This window comes from Rhipicephalus microplus, chromosome 3 (assembly GCF_043290135.1).
Source record: "Rhipicephalus microplus isolate Deutch F79 chromosome 3, USDA_Rmic, whole genome shotgun sequence".
In the NCBI taxonomy this organism is placed as follows: domain Eukaryota; kingdom Metazoa; phylum Arthropoda; class Arachnida; order Ixodida; family Ixodidae; genus Rhipicephalus; species Rhipicephalus microplus.
This window is the reverse complement of record NC_134702.1, coordinates 66051533-66076751: the sequence shown is the minus strand read 5'-3', so window position 1 is coordinate 66076751 and position 25219 is coordinate 66051533. Positions and strand designations below refer to the sequence as shown.

Below are 25219 nucleotides of genomic sequence, written 5' to 3'. Positions count from 1 at the left end.
TTTTTCCGAATTGGATCTCACTTTTACATTGTACGCTGCACGAAAAAAGAAGCACCTCTGCTGCGAGATTTCTTATTGCGATTGCAGGAAACCGCTCTTTTGAGTATCTGTCATGCCTTGAATGTTACTTTCCTTCAAACGAATCGAAATACCTACTTTTCACAATATGAGAATGTTTTATGTAGCGGTATAAGATGCGGAAGAAAACAAATCTGCGAATTTAGTCAACTAGTCCTCACCGTTGTGTTCAATGAATGAAGTGTGGACATAAGCGTGGTGCAAAAGGGGCACTTGACCCCTTCAAGCTGCACCAGAACTTGATACCCACTCTAGCGACAGCAACATGACCCCCTCCCTCAGCCATGATACAAGTTGAAAGAAGGGTTTCCTTACTCCCAAGACAAAAACCTGCCGATGGCCATATGTGAAGATGAGAGCAAATGCAATATTTTCTCAGATGCACAGTCCATACTGGTCATGACCTGGACGCCCGTTGACACCGCCTGCAGAGAACGTTGACTCCCCGACCCCTTTGTGCTCGGTCAGGGGAGGGGGACACCCCTTGCAAGTGGGCCCCATCAAAATTTCTCTTAAAAACGTCACAAATTAGAATGCTTGATAAGTATGTATAAAACATTCAACTTTTTAATGCTTTTTTGTAGCGTGTACACGTGCTCAATACCCATCAGGTGTGTGAGACAATTGAAATCGCAACTGCCACTTTCGACTGGTTCCGGAAAAGACTCAATAGAAGAATGCAATTACGAGTGCTGGGAACCTATGTTCGTTTGTCAATTTGATTTCTAGGCATGATTTTAATTCTTATATAAACAAAAATAAAACCTGCAAAATATTAAAACAAAATGGCTGCTATTGCAAGATGTGTGTCCCCCTTCGTGATTTTTCTAGACTTACGCTTCTGCAAGCCACATCTGGTGTGACAAACTTGCAAGTGTCCCCCCTCCTCCCCAAGACATCTCCCAATACTCCCCCATCCCCAATAAAAAGGCACCAATGTAGGCCTCCGTAGGCCTCCGTGATTGCCTACTGGCGCGCGGCGGGCCATTTCGGTTGCTAGGACCAACAGTACCCATTTCGACATGCTTTATTGAAGGTGGTAAAGGATCGAGAAAAGGCCGATTGTTGTAAATTTCTTTAGAGTTCAATGATAGCTTCTTTGTGAATACCATAGATTATCGAACCTCACTTTGTGTATAATGCTCCAATGAAAAAAAAAAAAAAGGTTTCACCCTGGGTGGGTCACTGCAGAGTCAGAAGCCATCACATGGGCAGGCGTCATTAAGCCTTTATATAACATTGCTAAGGTTCAGCACATTTGTACAAATAATTGTCGTTAATTGAACATTGAGTATAATCCTTGCTTGGGTTAGTATGTGTGAAAAATAAATTTGAAATTTAAAAATTCTCATTGTGTGTTTCTGCAGCAAAGATACGTTGATTAAAACTGATGATTCCGGAGCTACGGCAGAGGTAACATTCAGTCAGTCAGTCAAGAACTTTAATATATGGTCCTGAGGAGTTTAAGCCACCAGGGTGCCCACGTGGGACATCCTAGCAGCCGCTACCGTAGGCGACGCCCGAGTCGGGGCGGGAACGTGGTGGCGTTCCGCCAGTTCTTGGGCCCTCTGGACTGCCTTAAGTTGGTTTCGGAGATTGGGGCTCCTGAGTGCCTCCTCCCAGTCGGACTCACTGGTGAGAGGTCCCTGAGGTAACGCGGGACATTGCCAGAGCATGTGCGCGAGTGAACAGTACACTTCTGTGCAATCTGGGCACTGTGAATTTATGTCTGAGTTATAATGGCTGAGTCGGCCCCGTGATGGGTACGATCTCGTTTGTAACATTCTAAAGGCTACTTCTTGCGCGCGTTCTAGTTTTGAATGGGGTAAAGGGTATCGGCTTCTGTTGTGTCGGTAGTGGGAGGTAATTTCATGGAAGGTGAGTAGTGGGTCATTAAACTGCACGTCTGGGCCCAGCTCTTCGGTGGCTGATTGATCGTCACGGCGGGTCAGTTCTCGTGCTCGATCATGAGCCATTTCGTTGAGGTTGGGTTGTTGTGGGTGAGCGTCTTTGCCCATGTGGGCAGGGAACCAAGAGAGGTAGTGCGAGCCCGTATATTTCCGTGTTTGTAAAATGCGGGCTGCTTCTGGAGCGATGTTGCCGGTTTCGTAAGCCCGAATGGCGGCGCGAGAGTCTGTGAAGACATTAGTGAGTGAGAGGTAACATTCGTTATGTTTTTTTCGGTTACGGTAATGGTAATGCGTTACACTTTTTATGTATATATAGAACGTGGAGCCGTGAAACGTTCCCCTTATATATTAGAGTAACGAGTAACGTATTTAGTTACTTTTTACTGTAACGGATACAACCCTAAATATATAGACTTACAGGAGTGATGTCGGCCCACACCGTCAGTTGCGGTCTATAGGCTGGCTGTAAACATTACATAGATATATTCCTTTCATCCAGCACGTGATAGTGAAGATTCGCTCGACCATTGATGTTCTCAACCTTTGAGGAATACACAACAGCTTCTTAATAATATGCATATCATCCAACCGAAGCGTGCACTTCGTTTCGCTAAAATTTACAGTCAACGTGAGTGCTGTCGTCACGCCGTATGTTTTAGGTAGAAACTTAGCCTACTCGAAATACCCAAAGACGTCGATCCACCTAGCAACGCGTGGCTACCCGCTGATGGTTCTGTATGAAAATAGCATCCACAGTGGAGCCTGTCGCATCTGCTGAAATTTTATCGCAACATTATTATACTGCCACTTCGCTTGTATTTTTATGTCACTGTCTTGCGCAAAGACACCGCCATTGTGGTTCAGTAGCTAAGGTACTCGGCTGCTGACCCGCAGGTCGCGCGATCGAATCCCGCCTGTGTCGGCTGCATTTTCGATAGAGGCGAAAATGCTGTAGGCCCATGTGTTCAGATTTCGGTGCATGTTAAAGAACCCCAGGTTGTCATAATTTCTGCAGAGTCCTCCAATTCGGCATCTCTCATAATAATATGGTGGTTTTGAAACGTTAAACACCTCATATTTATCAATTGCCTTGCTCAAAGCACGCTTGGCAGTCTGCGAAAATTCTAGATTATTTTAGAATCATCTGATAAGCTTGAGACACCTACAATATGGATGATGTTCGATGCCACGGGTATATATGGCGACGTACCTTCGCGCAGATCATATTACCAACGACCAATGCTCTGATCACCGCTATCTGCGTAAAGCGTGAATTTCTAGTACTTTGTACTTTTCTAGGCACATGTTCACGAAATAAAAAGTGTCGTCTTGAGCAACCCAAGTACCATATACCACGTGGCAATAAGGTAAGTAAGATGAGAACGGTGAAATGATTGATACAAAACAGTGAGATGGGGCGTAAGTGCACGACCAAGTTTTATTTAAGATGTGTATACCACAAGCTATTTTGTTCTATAGAACCAATATAATGTGGATTTGTTAAATTACTGTGAAGTTGAATGTCAAGAAAGGAAGAACACGAACTTGGAAAGAGACAGTGGAGACGAAAAGTGATAGGTATCGACGTAAAGTTTGATCGGTCATTCCACGCCAAACGTCCAAGGCGTTTTGGCGGCTATCTTTGGTGTATTCGAAAAATGTCGGGATGATTTACTCCATTGAAAGCAGTCTATTGCGGAAATGTTTTGCAGAGAAAAATATTTTTGGTCACCTATATGTGACCAAAATACCGGCTATAGGCTGGGCCCTATATCGAGTCCTAAGATAAAAGCATATTTACTGAGCGAGTCTATGTAGGCTCCGTTTATTTTGCCGACCCATGGTTCCGAATATTTAAAACCTCCTACTATGGCGTGTCTTGTTGTCGTATTGACGTTCCGGCTTGTAAAGCCGAAAACTTTATTTTTCAAATGATAAAACTGTTCATATCTCTCCCTCCCCTGAACTAATTCTAGGTTCTTTGATAAACACCAGTCATATATATTTAAAAAAAATGCTTGGATATCAACTATTCATCACTCTAATTTAAGGATGTGGAAATGAAATGACCGTCACTAAATGACCGATGAGGTGAAATATTAACAGTAAAAAGCATAGTAAACGTGACTAAAAAGCTAATTCTACACTAAAACAATGTAACCTGAACTAATATGCGAGAGCATCGAACGTGTTATTCGAAGGTCGTAGGTTCGATTCCTGCTCACGGCTGGTTATTTTTCATCCACTTTTCTTTCTTCTTATTTACATTCCATTGGTTCTAATAACTTCCCCTGTACATTCCTTGGCATTACTGTCTGTTAGATCTCATTAATATTGTGTTAAATAAAACACGGAAAAACGAGCCCTTAGGTATACACGTACTTCTTTCCCTTATATATATATATATATATATATATATATATATATATATATATATATATATATATATATATATATATATATATATATATATATATATATATATATATATATATATATATATATATATATATATATATATATATATGTATGTATAGTTACACATATATAGTGTGTCATATATATATATATATATATATAAGTGTGTCAGGCGTATAGTCTTCTATGCAGCCCCCTAGCATAGGTTTAATTGAAGGACTCATTAAAGAAGCGATCTAAACTAGTTTTCTTTTTGTACCAGCACCAAACAGCACATCGGCACTACTGCCGTGTGCTCCACATAACACCACTCAGTTAATAGACAAACGCCATGATTAAAAATAGCAAGGGGCAAAGTGCATGGTTTAACCCAACACCCTCAAGACTGGAGGGTTCCGTTACACCGGCCGTACAGACAACAGCATAGAGGCTTTCACTTGCTGTCTTCGCGCTCGCGATGATCAAGAGTTGCAATTTGGAACATCTGTGCACCGGGCCCCAGTGATGCCGGAGGGAAAATTCCTGGTGATCGAATGCTTGGTAGTCTGTAGGAAATCCTGTCACTGCGTTGATATTGCTTATCGTGCACCATTCTATAGAAGCAGCAGCGGGGCTTAACACTCATGAACCATGGAAAAGCGCAGACAGATAACAAGTACTCCCATGTGCGAACTTAGTTTCAAAAATATTGGAGTGATTTTCTTTTTTTGGAGTATCATTTCCAGAAGTCATGCGCGGCGAATAAATATTTGTAGTACTTTAACCCAAATATATGCGATTAACAACCGCCTCATACTTCAGCTATATAATGAAAATATACTAGAATTCCAAGACTTTCAAAGAAAAGAAGCTATGGCATACACTGCACGCCTTTTTATAGAAGATGCACGTTACGTACGTCATTGCGACCAATTCCCTCTCGGAGTGAAACTGTGCGTGCTTATGTGCGTGTGTCTGTGGAAGATGTTAAGATCGGCCTCCCTGGCTGGGCACCGCTTGGACGCGGGGGACGATTGCAGCTAAGCCTACCCTGATTTGTTCCGGATCAACGCTCTTGAGGTGCGCCAAAAGCAGCGACAACGCGAAAGTCATACTTCGAATTCTTTAAGGCTGTTGGCTCCCCTCGTCAAAAACTCTTTGGACACGCCTGACTGACTGACGGCCTACGAAGAGCTGTTTGAAATCGAGGCTGCTTGTTTTGTTCGACGTGCCAAGAGACGCGCTGAACAATTAGCCGAGAGCTTGGGATCCGTCGTCAGGTATGTTTCCCACACTCTGTGGAGCTTGCAAGTCTTCCATTCTCACAAGCCCTAGCCTGCCTAGCGCTGCAGACCCTATTCTGCACGTGCGATGCAATGTTATTGCATTGTGATGTGTTGTGCGTATTATTGCACTGTGACCTACGTTATGTTTCTCTCTCGCCGTGTGACAAACTGAACGTGCACCTTCTCTCTTTCCTGGGTTGAAAAGAAATTAGGCAGTGTTTGACTTTCTCTCTCTTTCTCCCTCTCTCATTTTTTTTTAAATCCTTATTCGCTGCTCCCTGCTGGGCTGCAGAAATCAGACACCTTCTTATAACCACTACCCCCCCCCCCCCCCCATTTGGCGGACGGAGATGAAGACGACAATTTGTTCGGACTGCCCTGAACTGAATTGACATGCTGTCTGTCAGTTTACAGTGATCTGCAAGGCGGCTTTCCTGTAAGGTTTGTTTTTCAACCAAAAACTCTCGTTCACAGACTGCTTTTATTTCTCATTTTGAGCACGCGAGTACAACAAAATGTCACCTCTCCAAATTCCAGCTAAGGCACGCGAGCACAACAAGATCTCAAAAAAAAAAAGAATGGCAAAAACGAAATGAGCGAGAAAAGCATCCTGTGAACGTGAGTTCTTGGTTGAAAAACTAACCTTACAGAAACGCTGCCTAGCAGATTATTGCAAACTGTCCACTGTTTTCTCCTGCAGATAATTTCAGGAAGACCAGGGCGTAAAGCGTGAGCACCAAGACGCTCTGAACCATCCCTGAGAAGCTCCCATCACGCTTCCATGATGCTACCATCAACATATGCTACCATCAACCTTTAGTGTGTAAATAGTGTATATAAACGTTCCTCTTATCAGCCCCGGCTACTCTGCTCGACTTCTACCCGAGACTTGGCTAGCTCCTTCGAATACATCACGAGCAAGCAAAAGGGCACGGAGTTGTACAGGCGAATATGTGCGACATCACATTGCTTTTATTACGTGACATATTCGTTCTCCGCTGCATTCGCCCGCTCGTGTCCGCAGATAACGTTCCAGTTTTATAGCGACGACACGCCGTTGGTCACAGTCACGTCATTGAATATCAATTAAACAGAGGTTGCATTATTTATTTGCAAATTACTTCACCATAAAGTATGGTGAAGTAATTTATTACTTAGCCACTTGAGGAGCTTTCTAACTTGACTAACTTTTTTATCAAGACCTGAATATAAAGTTAAGATTTATTTGGTTAATTTTGAACATTACCATCGCAACAGAAGTACATCACCACTGTCCGCAACAATTATTATTCATCTTTCACAGTGCCAGTAGGTCCGTTCAAGGTACGTGATGAAAACATGTTTGCTGGAGTACGTCATATATGACATGTCACTCAAGTGTCTGTCTCCGCATTATTGACGAATCCAGCCGTCTTTTGTAAACTTTTTGCTGGCAAGTTTTTAAAATTTTTTTTTTAAACTGGTGGCCTCAGACAAGCTTATTACGCCTCTGCTCACCACTTATATAGCATTGTTACACGCGGCGCCTGGGCCGACGGGGGAGAGTGGCGTTCTCTGTTCGTCAAACAAGTCACCGAAGGGCTGCCAGCCGTGTTTTGTCCATCTTAGCCGGGAAGTGAGGTGGCATTCCGACACCATAAGACGTTCGACGTGACGACCACAGTGGTTTCTTGGTGTCACTAGGTGCAGCGTGGTGGCCACGCCCCAATCAAAGACGTTGACGTGAGCGAGTGTGAGCGGCACCGTCAGAAATGGTGTGTGTCCCCCGTGATTCAACAGCGCATTCTGGACCCATTCCCTGATATAGTCAAAACGCACACTTTATAATGAGCCACCCAGCTCATTCGCAAGAGATCTCTCGCCCTGTCTGTACAGAATTTAATAAATCCTCTGTTAAGTTTGCCATCCTACTCCTGAGTGCATATGCGTTTTCTTTTCTGTCTCTCTACACCCCCTTTCTTGCCCCATATTTCTCCACCCCCAGTGCTGGGCAGCAAACCGGATGCCAAGATCTGGCTAATCCCCCAGCCTTCCTTTCTCTCTCTTGCCATCTTACTGCCTTGGCATCTTCATCCCGGATATCTGATGCCTGAATTAAAAGGCATCAAATATTTTCTGCAGCCTGTTGAGACGCTGCATATAAGTGGTCATCCTCGAAAATTATCAACTTTAACACCACGGACAGGTGATGATATACCCTGAGTAGGTTCGAGCATGTATTATGCCTCGACGCTTCTAATCTCCATTAAACTTCTCCCTTTCGATTTCATCCTTCGGGGCTTTGTGTAGTTCTTCACCTAACGCGCTGCATTCGTGCTGCACTGCTATCATTTCATTTCTTCTGTGTATACGGCCTGTTTCGGGCACGATCATAGGCTGCCATCTTGGACTGATTACGATGCCGTTTTGCATCCATATGAATATTCGAATAGTGCTACGGTGAACTCGCATGCATCAACACGCTGGGCCAGTACATTCAACGTTGTATGACCAAAATCATTGCTAATTACGACATAGAAAACCAGCAAAATTGATTTTAAGCCTAAGATGGCAGCGTCTATGCATTACTGTAACTGTTACATTTATTTTTTGTCAATTTGTCCAATATGTCATTTCATGCAGCGGCCGCCGAACTTGTGCCGCTGTTCATAGCACTGGTCTGTGAAGCTGGATGAAGATAACTAAGAAGCCTGTTTTTTACTGGCTACATAAATGTGAAACGAAGCTATAATCAAGATGAAAAAGAAAAAGACAAATCTGTGAAAATTCGGTACTAGTGCATAAATGGCGCGCCGATGAAAAACGTCGGCGGCGGCGGCGGCGTGGCGAAAACTCTCGGCGGCGGCGCGCCGACCAGTCGGCGCACACCTCTAACTGCGGCTATGGTGGCTACCATACTACGGCCGCTTTGCCTGGGCGGCTTCCATTCTTTGTGTTTTTTCCTCGACCTCTTCTGTAAAGTGTGTTTTCGTAGTTGAGTCGCGTGCGCGGCAGTTTGTAAGTGATGGGTTCGATCGCAAATGGTGCCATTGTCAGGATCAAGCTAGAAAATTTTATGTAAGTACAGCTACTGCTACGCTGGTATGCTTTTCAAGTGGCCTGGTACACTTGTTCTTCTCGTCAGCCCGAATATGCCGTGTTCGACCGTGTACACCACCTTCTCTCTTGGAAACTAGTGAAAAGTTGGTACTGACATGAAAGCGTTCTCGTTCTGCAGCGAACTGAGCGAGCGAATGCTGAGTTGGTGATGAGATCTCCCAGTTGGTCTCTGCTTGTTCCGATTTCTCTGTCGTGCGCCCTGAGCGCGCTTTTCGATGGCGCGTTTTTTAACTATTTTTTTCTTTACGACGTCTTCATTGGGAACAGCGAACCTTTTGCTGTGGTGCTTGCCAGGACGACTGTAACGGCGCGTGTTGTAGTGAAGTGCGCGTGATTCAAGAACGTGACAAGTCTGTCGTTAGCAGTTCAGCTTTCCCAAGATTAAGGCCGCGAGTTTGTCGCGCATGTCGAAATGAGTACGACTAGTGATCGATTGAACGTTTATGGATTCGTTTATTGCCGTGTGAGGCGTGCAGTCGTTTCATTTTGTCGTACGCAACATGTGGTCTCGTGCAAATGCGCACTCGCTTAGGTCGAACCGCTTTGTGTCACACGGTTCTCGAGGCTACTGTATTTCAGCCACGGAGGAGGAAATGTTTCTTCCTCCGGGACTTCAGCCCCCGTCGCTTTCCCGTTGTAGGGACGCAACAATCCAGCCACTTCATATGATATGTTGTGAGGCAAAGAGCCCGCGTTTACTTTTACTTGCAAGTAAACCACGGCACTACTCTCTGCTCGATTGATTGATTGATTGATTTGTGGGGTTTAATGCCCCAAAACCACCATATGATTATGAGAGACGCCGTAGTGGAGGGCTCCGGAAATTTCGACCACCTGGGGTTCTTTAACGTGCACCCAAATCTGAGTACACGGGGAAACTCTCTGCTCTCGCCTGTTTTAATAAGCCCTGTTTACTTTCTAACAGGGTGCGCACAAGTACAAAGAACAAAACAGGATGGCGTGACGATGCTTCTAATGCAAACTTTCATTTTGTCATTGGCATTTACTAAACAGCTTTAAACAAATTAAATCTGGTACATTCAAAACTATATTTTTGTCGACTATCACCGATATTTATTAGGTAAGTTTACTGATTGCCAGTGAACTACAATTGATATCTGTAAATTTAGTGCCTATAAAAAAAAAATACATGATGCATCAAGCAATTATTCACAGTAATCAGCACGAAAAATCAATGCATGATTGTGAGGCATCCCCGCGTTAGTTTCTTCTCGCTGATTTCTCTCGCTACAAATCTCACTACAAACCAAGACAGCGACCTTGCAAAGAGGGAGGTTTGTGGCTTGAGTGATAGATTTATGTGCTATTTTTCTTTTCCCGATATTACTTGTGATGAGGATTATAATACGCCGTTTCTTTAGAGAAAGATTTTCTGCCCCTTTCATGGCTTCATATAGTTGTTTCTAAGAAGAAAAAGGTGGGGGGTGGACTTGCATTGCCCAAATAAGTAACCCTTCCAATCAAAAAGTGAACATGCATTGGTGCATTTCATTTCTTAATTATGCAGAGTCAAGCCTTCTAAGAATGCAGAGTTATAGAAAAATCACTAAGGATTTAGACAGGCAAACAGAGCAAAAGTAGTGCCTAGACAATTCACAAATTTTGCTACAATGTCGGTGTACAGGTCCCATTGAAGATGTGAATTGTCTCTGTGATGCTGCATGGTTTAAAATATTGATGGTGCAGTGAATTTTGAAGAATTATGTTGCCTAAGAAAGGGAGGAGCGTTCAGTAGAAATATTAGCGTGGACACGTGACATTGGATATATTTGCTTTTTATGTACAGCAAAGAGGGGACATGAAAAATTAGAATATCTGAGAAGCTACCAGTGAGCCCAGCTAGTATGGCAGTAGATGGCACTGGCTGTCTCAAGAGGGGTATTCTCTCTTGAAGTTGCAAAGACAAACTTTCGCGGGACGCATTGAGGGACAAGAAAGGCAATGTCATAACTGATATGGATAAGATAGTTCAGGTAGTGGAACGGTTCTATAGAGAGCTGTACAGAAGCCAGAACAACCAGATCCTAACCAGATATCGTAAGAAACAGTAATATCCCAGTGGAATTCGCCATTGTACCAGTAACGACAGGGAATGTAAGGAAAGCTCTAGAAGGAATGCAAAGAGGTAAAGCTGCGGGTGAGGATAAGGTAACAACGGACCTGCTGGAAGGTGGCAGAGAAATTGTGTTAGAAAAACTAGCCACCTTATTTACGAAGTGACTGTTGATAGGAAGGGTACCAGAATCTTGGAAGAATGCCAACGTCACCTTAATCCAAAAGGAGACGTCAAGGACTTGAAAAATCGCAGGCTGGTCAGCTTATTGTTCGTTCTCTACAAACTATTTACAAAAATAATAGCTAATTGAATCAAGGCAACACTAAAGTTCAGTCACCCAAAAAACCGAGCAGGATTTCGTACAAGATACTCCACAATAGACCATATTCATACTATGAATCGGGTAATAGAGAAACACAAAAAATAAATATCCTTCATAGATTACGAAAAGGTGTTTGACTCAGTCGAGACATCAGCAGTAATGCAGGCATTACGAAATCAGGGCGTCGAAGAACCCTACATTATCAGTGGATCCACAGCCACCATAGTTCTCTGTAAAGAAAGTAACAGAATCCCAATGAAGAAGGGTGTAAGGCAGGAAGACACGATCTCTCCAATGCTATTCACCACATGTTTGCTGTAAGTTTTCAGGGCACTCGATTGAGAAGAGTTAATGGAAAGTATCTTAGTAACTTGCGATTTGCCAATGACCTTGCCTTAATGAGTAACTCAGGCAACGGATTACAGCTCATGATTATTGAACTGGACACAAAAATCAAAAGAGTAGGCCTAAAAATGAATATGCCCAAATCCAAAATAATGTGCAACAGTCTCGGTAAAAAACAGCACTTTGCGATAGGTGGAGAGACGCTGGAAGTTATAGAGGATTATGTCTACCTATGACAGGTAGTAACTGTGCAGCAAAGGTATACCATCTGATGTACAAGGTATACCAACTGATCTGGCATACAAGTCGAACGAATGAATGCTTTTACAGTGTTTAAAATGATTTAAACAGTAGAAGCAACCATCTTTAAATGGGTGTCTTATTGTGTGACAAAATCTGACATTAAATCAAATGTGTTTGGATGATATAAACACTCAGTACCCATCAATACTGTTTGCATCAATACTATGTACATCAGTGCATCAACTGGGTACAAAAATTCAGCTTCTCCTTGAAGAGCACTGCAAGTCAAATAAGATGTGGCTTTGAGTAGTGTACCACTGTATGTCTCCTTATGAAGCAAGCTTTCTTAACAAACCGTGATTGCTTTTGCTGAGGCTGCTCCTTTGCCAAATAACTTCTGTTCTGTAGGAGAGCAGTGATGCCATCTACATGTCACGGCTGGCAGCACTTCTCGCATGGCAATAATAGGGCAGGGAAAGGGGGGTAGCATTATCATGGGGGTGCACTGGTAAGATGCCTGCAGTATTATGTCAATGAAAATAACCCCGGATAGTAGAAATGAACCTCTATCTCACCGCCATAATGTTCCACATAAAAGACTATTTATTAAACTTCATACCTAAAAAGGGTGCAGTGCCCAAATTTCCTTTTCCCTTTTTTTCCCCCTTTTTTTGCTCGCATTTGCAGTAATATGCTCTGTCTGGTCACAGCTATGCCATGCTGTGACCAGACTGCTTACCTGAAGGTCGCAGGATTGAATCGTGGTTACTGTGGCTGCATTTTCGATAGAGGCGAAAATGTTTGAGGCCCGTGTACTGTGCAATGTCAGTGCACGTTAAAGAAGGCCAGATGGTCAAAATTTCCGGAGCTTGTGTCTCTCATGGGCGTATCATAGCTTTGAGACGTTAAACCCTAGATATTATTGTAATCATGGCCACAGCCTCCACAGGCAGTGTCTCATTGCCACCATGGCAACATAGCAGTTGCAGCCAATAAGACAAGACCAGTTGTTGAAATGGCTCCAGCGGCACCTTATGTTCACGAATTTTTCAACGTTGCAGGACCTACACGTTCGTGGAGGTACGTCCAGGCGCAAACCTGAATGTAATTGTGGGTACGAACGGGTCTGGCAAGTCGTCCTTAGTGTGCGCCATCTGCCTCGGCCTGTGTGGCACACCACACACTGTTGGACGGGCCTCCAATGTCTCCGACTACATACGGCATGGTGCAGATTATGCCGTGATTGAAATTGAACTGTGAGTAGTGCGGCACTTTTTGAGTGTGGGAAATGGTTCAGAGACTTCACCACTTGTAAGCTTAATGTGGCGTAAGCGATTCGGCAGGATGGTGGTTGTATGAATTTATTTAGAAGGTGTGACTATATACAGTGCCCCTTATATTATAGAAAACAAACAAATCTCCGCCACAGTAATGACTAATCATTGCTGTGCCTCTAGCATTAAGAAATGGTGACAAAGGTGTCGGAGTTCTCTAGTGCAGAATAACAGTGTCAGTCACTTCCTTAAAAAGAAAAGCAAGAGAAGAAAGCAATATGTCTGCAACATAATTTAAAATGCATTGTGAGCACTGCGCAAACTGCAGCTTTCAAGGGCCAGTAAACACCCCAGGGGTACGAAAATGGCAATTAGGAGAAACACAATGTGCACTTTCACTATGTGGACATGCTGCCGCAAGAATTTTGCAAATATGCGCTATAGTAAGGAAGTTACAGGGATTAGAACATCAATTTTAGCTGGTTTCAAATTTTCGCCCAACCTCGTCACCCTTCTCCGCCATAGGGAGGGGAAGGCGTAGTCTGTTGTCGTCGTGACTGCCCACTTCAGCAGCGTGACACGACGTCAGTGATTTATCATTAGCGTGCAGCCAGCAACCAAGCAGGGCTTCCCCCACATGAGCACATGTCAAGGTGGCGCAGTGAGGAAGTGTGGTGCAGCTTCCTACCTCTAGTGGTAAAGTAGTGATACACCTCTTTATCTCTGAGGCTTTCGTTCTGGCGACACCGCTTCTCCCAGTAGTCTCGGGCTTTACAAAATGGCAGAACGCAGCTCAGGAAAATGCGAACTGGGCCAGAACGGTTCATCACAGGGCCAAGGTGCCGTTTCGTAGGGCAAAGGACCGATCAGAATTCAGGATTCAGAATTCTTGAACGTGGCAGGTATGCTACAGTGTTACAAATCTGAGAGAAAATACTTGCTTGCAGTGAGCAAGCTTGGAAGTTTTAACACGCAGCATTATGATTGCCCATGCAGCGCCAGCACAACTGGGCAAAACACAATCATCGAAAGGCGTATCACGGGCAGCAAGTCCACGTGGAAAGTCAATGGCGTCACGTTACCCCAGAAGTCGGTGAGTACATACATGGAAAAAAAAAAAAAACCTAAGAAGACAGTCTTTTCGAGAAAGATAACTTTTGACCATGTAATATTGACGTTTGCCTGCTTGCTAGTGGAAGGTCTTCTTGAAGATGGGTAAATTTATACTTCGTTTTTAGGCATTTAGAGAGAAAGGTATACTTACCACATTAAACATGGAAAAAAGGTTATATTTTTAGTTTTAATGATTAAAGGGAGTACCGCATATCTAAGCCTACCATGACGGTCATTAACATTGCTGAAGCTGTAAACCTCACTAATTTTCGATGAATTTTTTGAAAGACGATGAAAATGCACGGGGTTTGCAGTAGGACGAGTGAGGGCTTGTAGGTAGGTTTGGGTGTGCCGAAGGTAATGCTTTAAAAATAGATGTTTTGTCTTGTTTTGTCCAGTACTTTTGAAGCGTCTATTTCTCATATGCTTTGTGTAGAGCATTTGTGTAGGCAGGGGTGAGACAGCTGCGCATATTGCACATTTTTGATGCGTTTCCGTTTTCTTGCACCAAGTTGCTCCAAAAACATAAAAATTGCAAAAATTACGCCGAAATACTCCAAAACGGGCTCGAAAGCTATACGTTTGATGCCAACCTCAGCTTTAGTGGAAAATAAGACGCGCCCAATCGCATTTTTTTTTACCTTGCAGTTTTCTGGTGACAGAGGCTCGCATGGTGCCGTCATAATCTTCTCTAAGCTGTTGTAAATATACGTGACCTTGCAAAAATGCGATGTTGTGCATCGAGCGTGCTGCTTCTACTAGCTATAGGCTGTGTGTTCTAGTGCCTCTGTTGCGTTGCGAAAACCAGAGACAAGTGGCGAGCGTAGCGTGGTTGACTCTAAGGTTCTTCGTTGAGCAGAGTGTGTTCCTCCGGTCGCTGCGTTTTTCATGCCAATGCTGCTGCGTACGGTCACCCACGTGTGCATGTTTGCCGTGAACAAGTAGCCGAGGGTGTCTACCAACCTGGAAAACCTGGAAAAGTCAGGGAATTTGGGCCCTTCGGGAAAAGTCATGAAAAAGTCGGGGAATCTTTGAAAAACCTGGCCAGGTCATGGAAACTGAAAGCAGTTCTATGCGACCCTCACAAAAATAAGCGTTACCATTGATGAAAGCTGAAAAAGTCGCTCTTTCAACTGTAACTACAGTGAGCTGCTAATTGATTGATTGATATGGGGGGTTTAATTTTCCAAAACTACCATATGGTTGCAAGAGACACCTTAGTGGAGGGCTCTAGAAATTTCGACCTTCTGGGGTTCTTTAACGTGCACCCAAATCTGAGCACACAGGCCTACAGTATTTTCACCTCCATCGAAAATGCAGTCGCCACAGCCGGGATTCGATCCCGCGACCTTCGGGTCAGCAGCCGAGTACCTTAGCACTAGACCACCGCGGCGGAGCACAGTGAGCTGCTAGAAGGCATGTGAAAAAAAAAGACAATGCATAACTGTTGCTTAGTGTAATTGTGTAAGGATACACCGACCCATAGAACACAGTTTACTGGCGTTTCACCCCTCGATAAGGGAGGGAGCCTTGTTCACAGTAAAAGCCATAAGGCGCGGTGTACTTAAGTGCACCTAAATACGTGACATAAGTAGCGAGAGTACATTGTCAGAAGCGTCCCATCACTCCTCTTCAACGTATGTCCAGTTGTCTGTATCTGGATTCCAAGTGCAGGCATGATGCAAGCTTCTTTTAAGAGCGGAGCATGTTATAGTCGCACCTACTCATAAATCCGGCGTTGGTGGTGGTGTGTGTACCCCTACTGCGCATGCTCGTATCTCGTGCCAACGTTAAATCCAATTATTTTCGAGTGTCACATCCACAGAAGAGTACGTAAATAAAGGCAGTTTGCCAACATTCGTGATTGATCTGTGGAATGAGTGAAGTTGCTGCACCTTGACAGATTCCTTCTTGCCACCACATATTCAAACGTTGGCACTTTGAGCGCTGTCCCCAGATTTCGTTGCAGCCGTCTGAGGACATTCGTTGCGCTTCATGTGTCAGTGCCCAACGACAAACATGCATGCGCTCATCGGAGAAAAACAGAAAGAAAGAAAAATAGAAGAAAAATTGCAGTGCGGCTCTGTTCTTGCAACGCTCTCATTGCTCGTTGTCAAGGCAAGGTACACAAAATACGCGAGTAGTAGTTATTCATTTTTTAAAGTATATTTTAGAGGTGTACAAATTAGATGGGGACCTAAATTAATAGTAAATACAGCAATCCTGGTCGAGTCACATCAAATCCAATCTACATCCTAAATAGTCGAGTCAGCAAATAAAGCAGTTCAGGGCGATCTAATTCAATTTAGTCCACATCCTAAGTGGCGTAGGCTACAGCCATTATAGTAAACTAGATTATACTCCAGTGGCGGAACCGGCCAGGCTCCCGTGTCCTCATTTTACACGGATGCTCTGAGATTGCAGCACTTCTACGTTTCCTAGCAGCTTTGAATGCGATGACAGACTATTGCAGGCTCTTTCAAACTTTCATCTGCGGTTACCTTTAACTTGTGTGTTTGCTTCCTGATTTTTTCAAACATCAAACAGCTCACTTGCTTACTGCCTTGCCCAGGGGTTTTATTTTGGCCAGACATTCATATTTTTTCACATATACCGCAGGCGTTCAGAACATTCTGAGCGCATCTGGTAAATATGTTTACTTATTTTATATGGAGCGCCTGATTTTCTTACCACTCGAAGGTTTGTTTCTAGTACACATAGTTTTCTAAGTAGACGTGGCTAATTTGGCCGTAATGGAGGACCTATACGCGCTTGATGATGGAAACATGGTCTTTGCTTGTTTTGCTTCTTTCTTCACTGAAATCTCTTTGTCAGTTTGTTGCTCCCAAGTGCCAAGTATTTCTCGCTGTGCAAGGAGGAAGAGCAGGGAGCAGCTGCTAGCCAACTAAACAGGTTCTTACTGCTGATGTAGCTGGCGACCTCATGCTGGAAATAGGGGAAGATCTGGAGAGAAGCACAGTTTTCTTGTGGTTCATTTGTGGCTCGTAGTGTTTCTACATTTGGCAACATTTATTGTGATGGCATTCTGAATTTTATGCGTATGTTTACTTGAAATATAACAAAAATCAAATATCGAACATGGTTTAGGGGATTTTTTCATTGCCTGTGCAGCCTGACTTATTTGCATTTTGCTGTGCAGGTTGAACATTTAGTGGCAAAGCTGAACATACAGGTTAGCAACCTGTGCCAGTTTCTGCCACAGGACCGGGTGGCTGACTTTGTGCGGATGTCCCGCCAAGAGCTCCTGGAAGGTACCGAGCGTGCTGTGGGCAGCTCTGAGCTGTTTGACCTTCACCAGCGACTCAAAGAGCTCCAGGTACAGTGCGAAAACCCTTTATTCACACGGAGTGAGTTTGAGGCAAGCCTCAAAGGTCACCAGGAGACGTGTACTAAGCAACCGCAGAGTGGCATTGAATACCGCCAGTACGTGACCTTAACTCAAGTTTGGTCAACAATAAATTGTGCTCTTTTGGCTGTCACACCTCTTTTTTTTTGTTTTGCTCTCATCCAGTAGTTACTACAACTACCACAGGCATCCATGACCGCAACTGCATGTTTAATCATTATGCTGCTTACAGAACCTTTATAAGGCCAGTTCTTGAGTAAGGTCGGTGGTATGGAGCCCTCATCAATATTATTTAAAGAAACAAGTAGAAAAATTCAGAGGTACATGGTGCGATTTATATGCTCCCGGTATTGAAGGACAGAATCGGTTATAGAAATGTTCCATTCTTCTGGCCTGCATTTGTTAGTAGCGCACTGGCAGAAAAATTGTCTGAAACTATTATTTCAGTTTCTAAATGGCCAACTAAATATTAGCAAAGAAGTCTTACTGCCGCCAGGTAAACAGAGCTCAAAAAGCAACCACAACTGGGCCATTCAAGCAAAACAGGACTCGTACGGATAGATTCAAGTACTCCTTTTTTCTTAACACAATTGAAATGTGGAATGAATTGCCGGTGAGTGTTGTTGAACAGAACAATTTGTCGAAATTGGAACAAGCCTTGGATGACTATTTGTACAAGTGTAGCCTGTAGCGTTCGATCTTGATCTAACCTGTATTTGTGTATGTGCTAACAATGTTCATTTTTACTTTATTGTTTTGTTATATTACCCTCTCTGTAAGTACTCTCGCAAGAAAGTTGACAGTATTGCGAAATTAATAAATAAATAAATGATTCACTCATTAATCATAGTCTTTAGCTGTTGGGATGCTGATTTATCACTAATTGTCAACATGGATGCACTTATGAAAAATGGTGCTTTAGCTTTCAAAAACCAACAGCTTTAGTATATGCGCTCATATATCAGTGTACTCTGTTAGGAGACGTTTTCTTTTCGTGTTATACTGATTCCTATGACGGAGGAATCAACAGTATCTTTTTTTAATTGAAACAATGCCTCGGCAAATGACATTCTCTTTAGTTCAAAGGAAGTGGAAACAACTTTGAATAGTTGCAGGATTTGACTTTCAGCAGAGTGCTAGTGATAGCGTGTAAAATATGTGATGCTTTATGATTTACTATACTTGGAGCATAAAAGCCTGTATAGCAAGCTTCTAAACTTAAAAAATCGATGAATCGATGTGAGGGTAATATGTTCATTTAACCTTGAAGGGAGGCTCCCTCTCACGACTCCCTTTCGATCATGCCAGCCGTGCATCTCCTGCTCAACTGTGTTGGAGTAAGTAGAACCTCGTTGATATGTTTCCAAAAGAAGGGGGCGGGGGATAAAAATAATGTAAAATGTACTATTCGGGAAAACGTTTGATCCGAATCCAGTAGGAATTGAGGCTGACTAGCTAATATGGAGGTGCATAGGCAAAGAACATTTATTTCTCCAAAAACATAGCACGGTTCTTTAATTTTCGAACTTCTGGCAGCCAGAGGTTCGCCAGCTAGTTCCGGCCCTGACGGCAAGCATCGTGGTCACATATGTCAAAAGTAGCATGTGGGAATGTATCAACAAGTTTCTGCTGCTGTTGTCAAACATATTGTCGAAACGTCGGTGTTCATTTAATTGTTTGCGAATTCTGTTCCCTACAGTGTCCACTAGTAGAGCGGGGGTGTTTGTGCAGTCAATGGTGGGGGAGATTTCTCGAAGCATGCTCTGCCCTTTGTGTAATGCAGCAAATGCGGGGCACCCTGGAGGCTTCGCTGCAGGGCCTGAAAACGCGGCTGGAGCAAGAGCGCCAGAAGGTGTCGCACCTGGACGCCGAGGTGAAGAAGATCCAGGAGCACAAGGAAGTGCAGCGTCGCATCGAGCGCCTGCGCCAGAAATTGGCCTGGATGGTAAGCTCCCCGACTGATTTCTCTTTTCTGTCTTTGTCTCTTCAGAGGGATGCTGAGAAGAAAAAAAAAAGATTTTCCTTTTATGTAATAATAAATTACTCTTTCACAAATCCAAAATTGCCAGGCTTGCCACAACAGCAAGCTTGGCAAGCGAGAAAATGCACAAATGCTTGTGACGATGCCACATTCCAATTCCGACACCGAACGCCGTGACATGGGATATTTTGAGAGCGTCTGCTAGGGCTTATGCATAGAGTTCCTTAAAAGTAACTAAAGGGGACTCTGGCACTGCGATCGTTCAGCGACCATGGGAACAATGGGTAGTACACGGATTTGCCTAGTCTTCGTACTGGCAGGAGGTGGACCGCACTTGTGGCTTTGTTAATTGCTGTGTTTTGGTTTTGTTTTGAAGGAAAGATCAAGCACTTTTGAACTTCGTGACCCTATTTGAAAAGGTAAGCCTAAAAGAGTAAGGTGGTGAAGTGCAACTGCTGAACATTCGCCGATTTTTGTTTCGTGACAGAATAGCTGCAAGCCACAGGAACACAGAAGAAGCCAGAAGTATGAAGATTAGACAAATCCGTGTACTACCCACCATTTGCGATGCACTGCAGCTTCCATAGACACTAGTGCCAGAGTTCCCTCTAGTGGATATATAGGAAACTCTGTGGGTCTATGTACAGTGAAACCTCGTTAAACCGTAGTCGGCCCGAGCTCGGAAAAAGTACGTACTAAACGGTAGTACTGCTTAACTGAAATAGCGTCAGGTCGCTCACTTACCTGTCAAAAAAGAAACCTTCAGAGAGTGCGATGAAAGAACAAAAGACGTGCAGTAAGTTATTAACTTCGCGTGACAAACTCTGTAATCTTCATTTGACGACACGGCGGCCTAGCAGCAACGACAGCGGCCTCAAACTCACTTATGCTGTGAGCCAGCTTTTCCGCTAGCCCCGTCTTCTCGGCAAATACAGTAGAATCTCGATGATACGAATCTCACGGGGTCACGAAAAATATTCGTATTAGCCGAAATTCGTATCATCGAAACAAATAAAACTAGCTAAATTAACAAAGAGTCAGACGTGAACTCATCCAGGCGTAAGTACCTAAAAAGCATTTATTCCTTGATGAAAAAGTCTCTGATGTCCTTCTGCCTCTTTTTCTTCACCAGGTCACCTAGCGGACTTTGTTTGAAAGCATAAAAACGCGTGCACGTGTCGTCGCTGACTTCATCCGCGGCCACAGCGCGCCTCAGAACGTCGAGCGCGTGCAGCGTTTCAGCCGCCGGTGGTGGTCCTTCGCCGTTGCCATCATCGCTGGAATTGGCAGCCTCGCACGTGGCCTCCTCAACAATATCTTCGACCGTGCGCGCACCATAGGTGGCGAGATTGTCATCTGCCGTGCAAAAATCATCAGATGTGCACTCGACGTTGAGCTGTTCCCAGTCCTCAATTGTAGGGTCTTTCGGCTCTGGGGGCACCTCTTCCAGACTCTCGAAGAAGCCACATTTGCCGAAGCAGTTCGCTACAGTAGTCAGACTTACCCGATCCCATGCCATAGCTATAAAATGGATGGCGTCCAAGAGGCTTATTCTCAGGTCACCTTCGTCCTTTCGGTCAATTTTTGTGAGTAGGGGATGCACAAGAAGGCTCTTAAAATGGTGCTCCACATTCTTAATAATCCCAGCGTCAAGGGGTTGCAGGTGCGTCGTCGCGTTTGCGGGTAAAAAGACGAGTTTGACGTTCTGAAGCGTTACTTGCCTCGGGTGGGCGGCGCACTGGTCAAGAAAAGAAAGAATCTTCCGATTCTTACAAGCCATCCTCCTGTCAAGGAGTGACAGAAACTTTTCAAACAACGCCGCCATCATCCACGCCTTTTTGTTTGCGTGATAGACGCACGGCAAATGACTCTCGCGCTTGAAGCACCGGGACTTTTGGAACTTTCCAACTACGGTCAGCTTAAGCTTTTCCGATCCGTCGGCGTTATAGCACAAGAGCACAGTAATACGCTCTTTGCTTTTTTTGCCTCCTCTGCATGCTTCGCCTTTTAAACAGAGGCTCTTTTCGGGTTGCAGGTTAAAAAAAGAGACCTGCCTCATCAGCATTAAAAACATCACGAGGCTCATACTCTGCAATGAGTGACGGCCGCTTCTCTAACCAGTTGCTGACAACTGCCTCGTCAGCTTTTTTCGCTTCGCCGCAGACGCTTTTGTAAACGAAAGCGTGCCTAGTCTTAAAGTGCTGCAGCCACCCACCTGAGGCCTGAAATCCGTCAATGTGCAGAGCAAGTGCAAACTCTTCGGCTTTTTCCCGCAAAACTTTGCCATCGATATTTACGCCAGCTGCGGTTACTTCTTTAAACCAAGTCAGGAGAGTCTCTTCAAGTTTCACGTGCTGAGCGGTCTTCGCTTGCTTTGCGTTGACGTTGAACGAAAGCAAGTTTTTCATTATGTTCTCTCGCTGTCCAACAACTGTGCTCGGTGTTGACGTTGCAAGGCCTAGCTCCTTAGCCAACTCCGTCCGCTTTCTCTTAGGATCCTCATCGACCTTTCGAAAGATGTCTAATTTCTCCTTAAAGGAGAGCGCTTTTCGCTTGCGAGACAGCTCGTTACGACTAGGCAAAATGGTGCAAACACAAAGAACACGGCTCGAAGCACAGCACTGCAGCCACTCCGTCCAACGCCACGCAGAGAAAGAGGAAAAGCACAACAGCAACAAAAGCGTCGCCGCTACAAACTCGTTGTGCCTTGCTCCGCGCAGTCCGCCGCGTCGTTGCGTCCGCGCTGCCGCACCCAAAAAGAGAGGAAGAAAGGAAACCGTGGTCAGCGCCATCTCTAAACCTAAACCGAAATCAAAGGGCGCAAGTGGTCTCTGAGGTCTCCGTTATTGCGCACGCCGGGTGCCGATGTTTGAGGCCGCCATGCGCTGCTAGCAGGCACCGTTGGCAAAATGCCAAACCGGCGGTGGTGCGCATTCCGGCGCGCGACTGGGTGCTGTTCTATTTCGCGGCTGTCAGTGGGGCGGCGTTCATTCGTATCAAACAACGCGGGCAGAAAATCGATTCGCAACAAACATACTCTAGCGCATTGCAAAGTAATGGGGCACAGCAGGGACCACAGAAAAGTTTGTATCATCCGGAAATTCGTAATAGCCGTGATCGTATCATCGAGATTCCACTGTACCTGCATGACGCTGACGCAATGCGCAGCTTCGGCCACTGTCGGACCTGGATCACCTGTGTTGTCGCTTTCCATGTCGTCCTCATCACTATCATTTGGCGACACTTCGACAACCGAGGCAACAATGGCTTTGTCGGACATGACCGGAGATGTCTGCACATCTCTGTCTGTGTCTCTGAAGTCGGGGAAGGAAATGCCTTTCGTAACGCCCTGTCATGGTTGAGCTGCGAGGCAAAAACTAGGGCCTTCTCCACGAGCAGGGGTCCGCTGATAGGCAGATTTTTTGACCGTGCAGCTTTTAGCCACTTCACCAGCGCCTCCTCTACATCCGAAAACGCCGAACCGCTTAGCCAGCACCTTTTCGCAGTTGCAGCAGCACTGCCGAGCAACTTCTTTCTGGAATTCCAAATTCCACACACCGTGGTTAACGGCCGGTCCTTTTCGCGTGCCAGCGCCGATTTTTTTCGTGCCACTTTCAATAGCACGAATCATGTCCAATTTCTCCTCTATTTTCAGCACTCGATGCTTTTGTCCCAGCTTCGGCATGACGCAAGCACGAAGCAGCACAAGCACACATACACAACACGTGAAAAACGACGCGAGAGCTGTACGGCATGGATCAATCAGAAAACACCTATGCACGGCGCCAGAGGAACAAAGAAAGCAAAGCAAGCGCACAACGTGTTTGCGTGTTTGTGTAAAGCGCTGTCACGTGGACAACACCAGAAGCCTACCCGGCCGAGTGCTTCTTGTTGTGGAAAAAATCCAAGAGATGGCGCTCACCAAAACAGCTGCCGTCATCATCAACACAAACAAGCGAGGCGTGTTTCGATCTCTGGGGCTTGCTGTTCTGCCGGGATGCCCAGTGGGGGATGACTTGTCGCGGCGAGTGCGCAACGAAAATTGGAAAAACTACTTATTAACCGATACATACGCGATAAGCTGGTACGGCTTATGCGTATACAAAATGCATTATGTTCAGTGGCCGTCGAGTCGGGGATTTGACTTCACTACTTTTAAAACGAAACTACTGTTTACGCGGGTACGGTTTAACGAGGTTTCACTGTTGTTCCTAATCAGCAAAAGCGAAGTACATTGGCTTCTGAGGAGACCACATATATGACATACCAAGTTTCAAGAAAATCTTGCGGGGCCAGTGTCGCTAAAATACCACAAATACACTTTGAAATCAGTGAAGTCACGCATAAATTTCTCCATGAAATTCAAGAAGATAACTTCAACCTTGTTTTTTTTTCCTCGATTAATAAACTTATAGAGAAGGGGGGGGACATCAGCAGCATCAAACTTTTCAGGTCAAGTGTTGCCAATGTAAACCGATTCATTGTACCACTTAAGGGTCACTTTAAGATGCTAGGAAAAGATGAATGCTAAATTTGAGGTTCAAATAGAATTTGTAACATATAGTGATTTGGTCGTATAACTTCTAGTAATGTTCGAATAGTGTATATCCCATATTTTAAAGAAAATGGAGCATTTTGTCATGTCCCAACTCTTACAATATCTTTAAGAATTACATGATTTGTGCGAATGTCGCTTTCTTGATTCGAAGCAAAGTGGATGCAAGTTTGAGTGGTAGCAGGAGTTGAATAAAAGCAGGATGCAAGTTATAATCAATGAAATATGTTCATTTGCTATACTTAGTGCACATTAGCTTGTATAACGTCCTGTTAAAGATTTAAAAAAAAAGAAACGTGAAATAATGAAGGTGTAGGTAATGTGTACCCTGGAGGCCGAACTTTATGTTTCAAGATAGCTGAATGAAACTTTCTGGGCATGTTCAATACGCTAAAACTTGAGGAACTGCAAAATTCCGTGCAGCTGTGTTTTCTAGTTCCAGACTTATCAAGGTTTAATTAAATTGAAATGGTTTGTTCACAGGGTTCCTGAGAAAAGTCTCAAATACCAGCACATAGTAGAAAGCTGAAATTCATCGTGGTCATTCTTTGATAAATTTCCCAGGGTACTACAAAGCTGTTTTTTTAATTTCCCCTTCAAAAAATGTTCAACCACCTTTGCATTTGATGTAGCTAGTAATTACCAGATTCATCAACTTATTGTTTATTATAAATTAACCATACCAATTTTTAAGAAAATGAGCTCATTACACCCTGGCAAAGTCGATCAGTATATAAGAAAATGCAAATCTGATGAGTGGTCTTTGGGTTCTGGTTTTCCTTGGCGCCGCAACAAGCAAAAAAATCCATTCTGAGAAAATGAGCCTAAGAAGTTTGACACTTGTGTTTTCTTCAGAAAGGTTCAGCAGAATAGTGTGAAGTACCTTGACGCACTCTTTTCTCCCTTCGCCTCGTCTCTTGTTTCTCTTGGTGTTGTATGTAATATATGTGTTGGCATAAAGCATTGAAGTGCTGGGTCCGGCGATCTCAAAAACACTCGGTGTCGCGCTTGATAGCATCGATTTGGAGCACAAGAAAAAGTGTTCGATGCGGCGACAATATTTATGCATTGACTCCTATGGACTGCTGATGGGGAACCGCGAATCTTTTTTTTTTGTAGCGGAAATTTTATTCAAACGGTGTTCCTTGTAGCGGGGTTCAACTGAAATAACA

General features: G+C 44.3%; 1 protein-coding gene across 1 annotated transcript in view; it reads left to right on the top strand.

Annotated features, from left to right (window-relative positions):
* Positions 1–8561: 8561 nt before the first annotated feature.
* The window catches only part of SMC5 (structural maintenance of chromosomes 5), a 115239-nt gene continuing 98581 nt past the window's right edge, over positions 8562–25219 (top strand). The window contains exons 1-5 of the mRNA XM_075889690.1: positions 8562–8728; positions 12819–13013; positions 14028–14124; positions 17305–17481; positions 19295–19456. Coding sequence (XP_075745805.1) covers positions 8676–8728; positions 12819–13013; positions 14028–14124; positions 17305–17481; positions 19295–19456 — 684 coding nt within the window. The 5' untranslated portion in view covers positions 8562–8675. The remainder of the gene's footprint in view (positions 8729–12818; positions 13014–14027; positions 14125–17304; positions 17482–19294; positions 19457–25219) is intronic.